A 10376-nucleotide genomic window follows, 5' to 3' on the forward strand; every position below is an offset into this window, starting at 1 on the left:
CAACATCCTCGCTCACACAGGGTGTGAGGAAAGACCGCACACCAATGGGTATAATGTAGACAACCTACCCTAATACAAGCATCAGTGGCTGATTCCACGGGTCGAACTCGTGATCTATAGGTCTCACGGAGACAACTTGACCGTTGCTCCAACGGCGCCCTTTCAAACCAAATAACTTGACTATTACATCCTAACTAACCAAATAAACTTAAAAAACAAGAAAGCAAAAATAAAAATAATAATTCTACAAACTGTTTTGGGGAGAAATTGGAATTCCCTGATTGCCCAATTTATAGTTTCAAGTCAATAATCAACAACAGGATCTTCTTTATTCCTTCTAACAAGAGCAAAATAACCAAGAACAGCACAAAGAGCAGCTACAATATTCCCTTCTTTAATCAAAACCTTAACAACAAATCCAGTAATATCAGCAGTCAATTTCTTGCCTTCTAAAACCAAATCTCTTCTCGGTTTTCCAGCAAAAGTCAACAAAACTAAAATTGTAATCCAAGTAACTAAAGTAGCTGGAACTGCAACAGCTAAAGCTGCTACCATAGACAAAACCCCAAAAGCTACACCTAATAATACAGATGCATATAAAGCAGGCCAACCAGCTGAAGCTGAAGTTGAGGAATTTGACATAGTTGATTCATACCAAGAAAGCACTGTTTTAAGAAAATTCCAAGAAATTGATAATAAAATTGTGTAAACAGAAACAAAGAGAAATACCCATGTTCTTCTTTTGCTCATGATTTTTATGAGAAACATAGAGGAGATTATTGATTGATTTTCTTGTTGTTGCAAAGGTTCTTGTTCTTTGGTTTCTGTCATAGATTGGTGATTTTGGGTATGATTTGATGGCTTTTTTGGACTTTGATTTTTCTCTCTATTTTTCTTCACTTTCTGCGTCGTTTCCTTTTTACCTATTCTGTGTTGTTTTGGTTTTGTGGACAGCTTGGTAAACAAGGGGATAATACTAGAATGCTTTTATTTACCCAAACGAGGCATTAGTGCGTGCTGTCAGTTGAAGCTTGCTTTTGCAAAGGAAAAAGTGCACTTCTGTTCCAGTTTACGTCAACCTATTTTTTTTTTATCCGTTCCAAAAAGAATAAATCCTTTCTAAATTTGATAATAATTTAGCTTAAAGTTACAACTTTACCCTTAATGAGAAACTTTTATAGCTACACAAATACTCTGGGCCCCATTTGAACTTGTTTAGGATCACAAATTCCAAAATTTTTTATTTTTTACTTAAACTCCGTGCCCAGTCAAACAGGTTCACATAAATTGAAACGGAAAAGAATATATTCTTTTGTATACTAACTAGCAAATATAATTATTTTGACTGCTCGGCTAAATGTCACTTGCCTTATATTTTCATCTTTACTAATATGGGCTAGATTTATCCTTATTTTCAACTAGTAAACCCTTAGGACTCGTTTGACACGAGGGATAAGAGATAATTAGTCTCGCAATTAAATTTGAGATGAGTTTATCTCATGTTCGATTGGGATAAAATTGCGGTATAACTAATCCCCAAATTAGCTATCACGGAATTATAGTTTTTTTTATCTTTATGGAATGGTGAGATAATCAATCCCGAAATAACTAATTTCGGAATAATTAACCTTGGTTAAAAATACATTAAAATTACAACAAAATAATAGGTCTGATCCCACAAGTTTAAGGTTAAACCCATAGAATTTAAATCCTAAATTCGCATCTGTTTTCTATGAAATTAATCCTAAAAGAAGATGGTTTAAAATAGTAGTATTAAAAGTTAACAAGAGTTTGATATCTCTCTCAGCCAACGGACATCTAAAGTCTCAAAAATAAAATTTCACAAACGGTGAAACTACATTACTCAATACATATGGTAGACATTTAAATTTTAACGGATCAAGCTAAATTCTAAATTCAAGTAAATTCAAGATACTATAAGACTCTTGAAATCCTATAAGTCTATTAGGGTTGCTTGGAGGTTGTTTACCCTTAAAATCAGATAACAATTGAATTTGTAAGTGGTTTTAAAGATACGCGGATTAACTTGACACAAAGCGATAAATTAAATTGCAATTGAAATAAACAATGATAAAGTAAATTCAAACCACACGAATTGAACAGTTACACTCTTGGGATGTTAGTCACACTCGAATTGGATACACTTCGGTTGATATCAAGATACAGTAGAGTAAGAGCTTAAAGAGAGATGTAATGATGTATTGCTTTGGAATGCGTGTTACAATGTGTTAAACAAATTATCAGACCCCCTTTATATAGTGGGGAGTCTTACTTTAGGTACAATTCTATAAAAGGTAAAAATTTCTTGATTTGTTGATTGTCGGTTCCTTATTGATACGTGCCGAGATACCCGCCTTAATATCCGACCGGTCACGGATATTTCGGTCTTATGTTGGTTATGCTAACAATGTTTCCTCGAGCTCGTTCGGGGTAGGGTCGATTTCGGGATCACGGGCTCAATGTTCTCGAAGACGGGCATTCTGACCCCGGATTCTAGTCCGGTGGAACTTGGGGTCGATCTTCAATCATTCATGTTTCGAGCCTGATCTATCATGTTGTAGGCGAGCCGGATTTCGATCGTATACAGAGGCTACTCTACCCTAAACCCTAATTCACACTTATATAAAGGGCTACATATTCGATCAATAAAGGATCTCGCAAATTGAGGTCATCTCAGAAAATTTCACAAATTCTCGGAATATTCACAAAAGGATCAAGGCATAAAAGGCCCTCGAATTATGAATAACAAATCGAAGGGAAGAATCAAGGATAAACAGAGTTGTAACCCGCAATGTTTATCAATAAAAATCATTTATTTTATAGTTGTTTAATTTGTAATTACAGTTTTATTTTTCTGCACAAATTTATGTGCAAACACATATATCTTTCATGCATAAATACTAGCTTAGGCCAGTGGATATAGGCATCGAATCCTAAACTTAAACTACAATTCAATCAACATCTAGAGGTGGCATCATAATTTATTAGTTTATGTCCCACGTTATTATAATAGAGGATAGGATGGGGCTAACATAGTGCCTACTTTGCCAAGATGTAATGCAATTAATTGTACTCCAATAATTTTCAGCAGATATCAGGGGATTCAAATCTTCTTAACTAAAACGAGCAAAATAAAGGATTGACATAGTTTGCTTCAGTTATATAATACGATAGTGTAAATATTTTTGGGATATTATCACTTTTAGCCCGCGCCAGAAACTATTTATATCTAGTATCCGAAAAAATATAAAAAAATTAGTATATATATATTATACATTTTTCGGCTATTATTTTTACAGCGGCTATACAGACAATTTTCTCAATATTTTTTATATCGTCAAATGCATATAACTTAAATTTCCAAAAACAATTTAGACAAATTATCATCTAAGGCCTCATTTGCTTTTTTTTTTTAAGAAGTCTAAATTTAAATATCAAGATGTGTATTAAGATTAAAACATCTTAATGTGAATACATATTTGAATATTAAGATGTGTATCAAGATCTGAATACTAAATGATTAAAAATGTTTGATTTTTAATATCTGAATGTATAAAATTTATCTTATTTGAAAATTAATAAGCATAAAATTCAAATTAAATATTAATTAGTCTAATATTCTATCAATAAAATATATAGGTTTTTAAAATATGATAGTTGTTGGTGGTGATGGCTAACAGGTGATTGCCGACTAGAGGCGGTGGTTGGTGGTAGTTTTGGTTGATGGTGGTGATTCAGGGTAGTAGCTAGTGATGATTGGTAGTGATGGCAATTATGATTGAGGATGGTGGTGGTGGGTGGTGGTAGGTTATAATGATGGGCAGTGCCAACTGTAATTTTTGATGTTAATGGGTGGTTAGTTGTGGTAGTTGAGGTGGACGAGTGTTGATTATGGTTGAGAATGATGGTGGTGGGAGTGGTGGGAATGGGGGGTGGTGATAGTCGATAATGGTAGCGGCTATAATTGAGGATGATGTGGTGTGGTGGTGGTGATGATTGAGGATAATGGTGGTGGTGGCATAGTGGTAGTTGATAATGGTAGGCGGTGGTGGCAGTTAATAATGAATATGGATGATAATATCTTAATGAAATTAATAGCCTATTTGGCCAAGTTTCTCAGGAGGCCAAAAGTGTTTTTTTCCCAAAAGCACTTTTTTCCTAACTTGAGGTGTTTGGCCAAGCTTTTTTGGGAGAAAAATATACTTTTGGGAAGAAGCAGAAGCAGTTTCTAAGAAGCAGAAAAAAATAGCTTCTTCCCAAAAGTAAAAGCAAAACAGTTTTGTCTTTTCTTCTTACCTAAAATACCCTTAACAAAATATAGTATATACCAAAATAACCATAAACCTAATACTTAGGATATTAATGTATAAGTATTTCTTCTTATTTTTAGGATAGCTTTCTAATATATAATGACTTTAGAGGTGAATGTTTTTATATTTGTCGAATGAATTTTAATATATTTAACTTATATTAAAAAAATTAAGTACTTTTTAAATTTTATTTTCTTATTCTACTTAAATAAAATGAAAAGATTTAATTATTGCCTGTAATAACAAATTTTTGAGATTATTTATTTACTTATAATATTAACTATTAAGTAAATGTAGTCCTTATTCGTAATTTGTTACTTAAAAGCACTTTCTGAAAAGCTTGGCAAAATACAAATTATTGCTCAGAAGTGTTTTTCAGAATGATTAGCCAAACACAAATTATTTCTCTCCAAAAGTATTTTTTTCAAAAGCATTTTTCAAAAAAGCACTTCTCAAAATAAGTTGATTTCTCGAGCTTGGCCAAACAGGCTATAAGTCTTTGTTATAGATCTTAATTATACAGACCTATTCAGACCATTAAGTGGTTGTGAAATAAAAAAAAAATACTTAATGATTAAGATCTGAATAATTAAGATTAAGACTTTAAAAACGAACGCACTTAATGACTGAGATCTAAATAATTAAGATTCAGTCCTCATTAAGCGCAAACCTAAAATATTCTGTTTTAGCGGCAAACAATGTATGTTTTCAAAGCTTTAGTAGACGTCAATTCGTCTAAACAGTAGAGATACAATTTCTTGGATACTCGATAATTTCCACTAAAAGAAATCCTGCTATTAAGGTCTCAATAATCTATGACTATTGTATACCAAAAATTTTAATTTGTGCCTCACGCAATTAATGTCATTCTATACGCTTTCAGTTCTCCTCTCAATATATATTGTCCCAGGTGGAGTGAGCTTTACTCTAGTAACTTAAAATCTTTAATTACCTTCATCACTACATACACTGACATAAAATTTTGAAATTAAAGTTTCCAATATTTGATGTTTTTAACGGTGGGGGACTGGTATGTGCATGGGGCGATGTGGCGATGGGGCTGGGACAGCACAGAGAGGAAGTAAAATGGAGTAAAAAATGGCAGGAATGAGCACAAACCACAAAGACATGATTTTGGAGATGGGGTCCAAAAGTGGATGATAAGTGGTGGCATAAGGCATTGTCGCTCTTTTGGAAACCTTTGCTTTTGGAGAACTCACGTCTCTATGTGGTCCAAGATTCCGTGTGCTGCATTTCGTAAGCCAACTATCAAACACAGCATTTTTTTAAATTATCGCGGTATCCGAACCAGCAGCTTGCACACGTCTCAACACATTCTTGATGCACAAAACATCTCTCACTCAGGATCTGAGAAGGGCCACGCCCCGAAGCTCTCTTGAGCTTCAATATTTCTTCTCACAATCTATTGAGCTTATGTTGTTTCATATAGCTTGTAGTCTAGATTTAAGAAGAAGAGATAAAGAAAGACACAGAAAAGCTGCACCTTGTCTTTGCATTATTTAGACATGAAAATTTGTGCATCTGAAAAACTAGGACAAATTGAGCTACTTACTGTGGGATGTCCCAAATAGACAGACACAGAGTAAGAAACATCTACAGCATTGTATTCTATACTAATATACTCCTACAAAACACTCGAAAGTTGATCTGAACGCGAGTCTTTTAATTTTTTATTCCATCAAAATATCAAATAAACGCACAAAAGCTCAGAAAAGAAGAAGAAAAAAGAGAGAGCAAAAGCTACAAATCCACACTACTCCAATAGCATATATATACAGAACAAGTGACTTGAAAGCATCAGCCTATTATATTAGTTATACACCATATTCATTACTAATACATAACAAATCATGACATTAGTAATATTATAATTTTTAACATATGGATAAGCATGTTTAAAGCTATAACTGACCTTTCAAAACCTTTAATACAACAAATAAAACAGTCAATAAAAAATAATTCTAGCATATTTAATCCCAACATAACTAATCTTAGTATTATCAATCTTAACGTTACTAATACACCCTCTTCAATATACTATTCTTATACATAAAGGAGGACTACATAGGAAGTCTTTTTCTGATATAGAGATCCAACTAAGGCTGTTGGGATTTCCATTCAGAATCAAATGTTCTGAACTTGGATTTACTGATGTGGTTTGATAATGGAGCAAAAGAAAAATACAATAAAGCTAATACACCTAAGAAATTTCGTCCTCATCGAAGTTTAGTCTTAGAAAGTGTCAAAATTGCCACATTTCTTTCATTTCTAAATATAATCAAGTACAATAAAAGAAATGGCAGCCCGGTACACTAAGATTTTGCCATGCGCGGGTTCCAGGAAAAGTCGAATCACAAGGGTTTATTGTACGCAGCCTTACCAAAAGGATGTTTCCACGGCTCGAACCCGTGACTTCCTGGTCACATGACAACAACTTTACTCGTTATGCCAAGGCTTCAATTACAATGAAAGAAAAAGAAGGAAAAATCAAGGATTCCTTATCTCTTGATCCCTTTTATTTACATGAATATTCAGGCAGAAAAAGTACCTCCAATTTGCACCAAACAGCAATCTTTTTAAGTAATCAAATGGCATAACCATCCCAAAATAGCAATTCCACTTGTACAATTTCTCTAATCATATTTCTCCCTCCAAGAATTAACAAGAAAGAACACCCAAGAGAGTGCTAGAACAAAATCACCAACAAGTTGCCTTGGCCAATCATAAGCCAAATCCTCAAGCTTCCTCTCAAAATAAACCCTCCACAATCCCATTGCCACATGAAGAAGGACACAACCCTTAGCAAAAAAGCCCTGAAATTCTCTGTCCTTAACAAAAGATACCATGAATAACAACAACCCAATTACACATAAAAGCAATCCAACAAATGAATCAGATGTTTTTATCACCAATTGGTCATGTGGGGTTGATCCTAGCAACTTTCTTGCTGTTTCAATCCCATGTCCCAACACAGAGATTTCATTCAGATAGAACATTATCAGTGCACCACTTGTAGTGGCTATTAGTGAATGGAGAATGCAGATTGTGAAAAACCCAGATGATCCCATTCACTAAAATCACAAAAACTCAAAACCCCTTTTCAGATTTTACAAATTCAGAAGCTATTTATCTTCTGTTTTCCAAAAAGATTGAATTTTTAACAAGAATTCAGACTAAAAGTCTGAACTTTCAGCTACTTATACAAACAGCAAGGGGATTCATGGCTAAAAAGTTTGCTGCATAATCACGTGACCTAAAATTGGGAAGTGAAACTCAAAGCACTATATCATGGTTTTGTACAAAATTGCAATTTTTACAGAGAGAAGTAAGGACCAAGTTGGGTTATAAATAAAAATCCATTTGTATGCACGTATTGAGTGTTTCGAGGGGAATTGAGAAAGAGACAGAATTCAGAGAAATAAGAGATCTGGGATTGGGAATGGAGAGTGTTAGAAACCCTAACGCTAGATTCACGGGGGAAGAATGCTGGTGACAGCTGGCGATATCTTATTGGTAAGCGTGCTTTTGGAATTTAGATTGGCAGGTTTGTTGGATAAATTTGCAATTTTATTGCGGATCTTTTTTCTTTGTTTTTCTTTATAGGAGGCCACTGGCCAGTAGTAATACTAATACTGATACAGTATGACTTTAACTACAGTATTTTTTCAAAATATCTGTAACAAATTCTTTTTGAAGGCAAAATATCTGTAACTATTAGACAACAGTTATGTCTTAATCCAATTAAGTTGGCGTGGACTTTGTGAATTATTGTTAACCATATGGTCTATTTAGATACGTCTCAATCCAATAGTAATAGTAGGGAAGATGACTCTTTTCATTAGCAGTGATGACTCGAGCTGGGGAAGATTCATCTTCATGCTGTTGCAATTGTAGCTGCTAAAATAGTCAATTTTAGTGTGTGACTAATCAGAATATTGGGTAATATTGAGCATTTGTAACCATCAGTTACTGTTTGGTTTGCTAGTGTTGTTGCTACTGTTTGGTTTGTTGGTGTTGTTGCTACTGTTACTCTATCTTTTCTGAGCCGAGGGTTTTCCGACAACAGTGCGTACATTCTACTCTCCCAGACCCCACTAGTGAAATTGCATTTCTCATGGAGGTTAATGAATAACGTATACAGTCACTGAGAGGGATAAACCTCTTGTTCTTAACCATCCCACCAATGGTTTATCTCAATTGCACATATGAGGTCAGTAACAAAATAAGTCTTGATTTCTGAAAAAGTCTAAGGTTTCTAAAGCAGGTCAGAACTTGATAATCCTCTTATGTAATAAATTGTAAGCTAACTTATTCAGGCCAAATGTAGCAACCAATAAACAGCAATGAACCAAAGCAAACAGCAATGCAATGGCAAGTACTAGCAACATGATGCATTTACTATTCAATTGATAATTTAATATCTACAATACTTATGGATGAATTTGCTCTGCAATATCTATATATGAATATTTGCAGATCTTGTTTGAGATTTTGACTTCAGCACAATGCTGAACAATTAAAACGAGTAAATTATCCATAACCAATAAAAGCAATAGTAGTATATCATTTAGAGCAATTATTAGAGACAACAGCAGGATGGCAGGATCAACCACAATCTCAACAAAGCAACATTTAGCTACAATTACAGCCAATATATATCATGGAACAGAAAATACAAGAAGCAAAGCAACTAAATTTCTTCTCATTTAGCTAAAACTTTTGCAGTTTCAACAAGATTTAGTTGACACCAGCAATCCATTTTCATTAAGAAGGGAAAAGAAAATAAAAACAAACTATAGTCCTGTCCTCTACATAACCCAGTCAATGACACAAATTATCAAACACCTTCAAGGCGACCTACGTTTCAACAATCTAGGCGAAGTTCTTATCGACGATCCAACCTTCTCGCCATCCTTCAAACCCTCCTTCAACTTCTCGCCCTTAGCTTTCACCTGATTTACCACTTCAGCCACAGCATCTTCATTTCTCCAGCTCCTCGTCCTCCTAGCAACAGCCTTCACAGCTCCACCACTCTTCAATCCACTCTCCTCCGCAACCCTATCAAACTCATCTCCTAGCTTCCTTCCCACGCGCTCCTTTACTTCAGATTCATCAATCAAAAACCTCTTCCGCTTCAACACATACGGAGCAGGAGGAGGCGATGGACTGTCGGGAAACGGAGTCGAACCCTTTGCAGGGGTTTCTTTGCCGGTCTTCTTCTCTACCTTTTCAAGCTCCGTGCGTAGCTTCTCGATGTTGCCTTGAATGCGGCCCTGGAGACGGTGGCGCGTGAAGTTCACGCCACCCATGGACCAGTGGGCTTCCTCCGCCCATGACATTAATGGATCAATAACGGAGACTGGTGGGTCCACCCGCTCTTCGTTGGGCTTGTAAAATCGTGGCCTAGGGAGGCTGCTACCGTAGAATTTCGCTGGTCCTAGGGCTTCTACCATGCTGCAAGAGTGCAGACTAAAATTTAAATGTAAAAAGGTATAATTTGCATGTAAATCGAAATGAGATTGATGAGTTCATTTGGCTATTTTACTTCTGAATTTATAAGCGGTGCCTTAATGGGAACTGAAAATGGAGGGAAAAGCTTTTTGGAGGGAAACCTGGCGCCAAAATCTACCGCCCTGCTCTTATTTTGCGTGGGAGTAGTTGTTACGAAGATTTCTGTAATCTTTGACGTTATCAAGGTTGTGGGCCTTTATACCCTGTGACATTGGGCTGCAATCGCACATTGGGTCCTTCAAGCCCGTTTGATGTCATGGGCTATAATGAGTCTTCACTAGTAAAAATACCACGGTATAGCCAGTTTTTAGATTAATCATTCAAAAATAGTCAGCGTTACCAAGTCAATGAAAAATAGTCACTATTTTGCTGTAATAGAGACCGCTCCAGCATAATATACTGGAGTTCGGTGCACCTGTGTATGAACTCCAGCATATTATGCCAGACCGGTATACTTTGCTAGCTCCAGTATAATATACTGGAGACTGGAGCACTGATGCTCCAAACTCCAGT

The 10376-nt window shown here is 35.4% G+C and overlaps 3 protein-coding genes across 3 annotated transcripts; all 3 read right to left on the bottom strand.

Moving 5' to 3' along the window:
* Window positions 1–303: 303 nt before the first annotated feature.
* LOC107797559 (uncharacterized) lies at window positions 304–831 on the bottom strand. Its single transcript, XM_016620458.2, has one exon. It carries the CDS (start codon window positions 829–831, stop codon window positions 304–306), a length of 528 nt encoding a protein of 175 aa, XP_016475944.1.
* A 6154-nt stretch (window positions 832–6985) lies between these two features.
* Window positions 6986–7420, bottom strand: LOC107797560 (uncharacterized). The gene has a single exon (XM_075223960.1). The coding sequence runs from the start codon at window positions 7418–7420 to the stop codon at window positions 6986–6988; it is 435 nt and encodes a 144-aa protein (XP_075080061.1).
* A 1605-nt stretch (window positions 7421–9025) lies between these two features.
* LOC107797558 (uncharacterized) lies at window positions 9026–10016 on the bottom strand. The gene has a single exon (XM_016620457.2). It carries the CDS (start codon window positions 9803–9805, stop codon window positions 9200–9202), a length of 606 nt encoding a protein of 201 aa, XP_016475943.1. The 5' UTR covers window positions 9806–10016; the 3' UTR covers window positions 9026–9199.
* Window positions 10017–10376: the final 360 nt, after the last annotated feature.

This window comes from Nicotiana tabacum, chromosome 10, assembly GCF_000715075.1.
Source record: "Nicotiana tabacum cultivar K326 chromosome 10, ASM71507v2, whole genome shotgun sequence".
Classification (NCBI taxonomy): Eukaryota; Viridiplantae; Streptophyta; class Magnoliopsida; order Solanales; family Solanaceae; genus Nicotiana; species Nicotiana tabacum.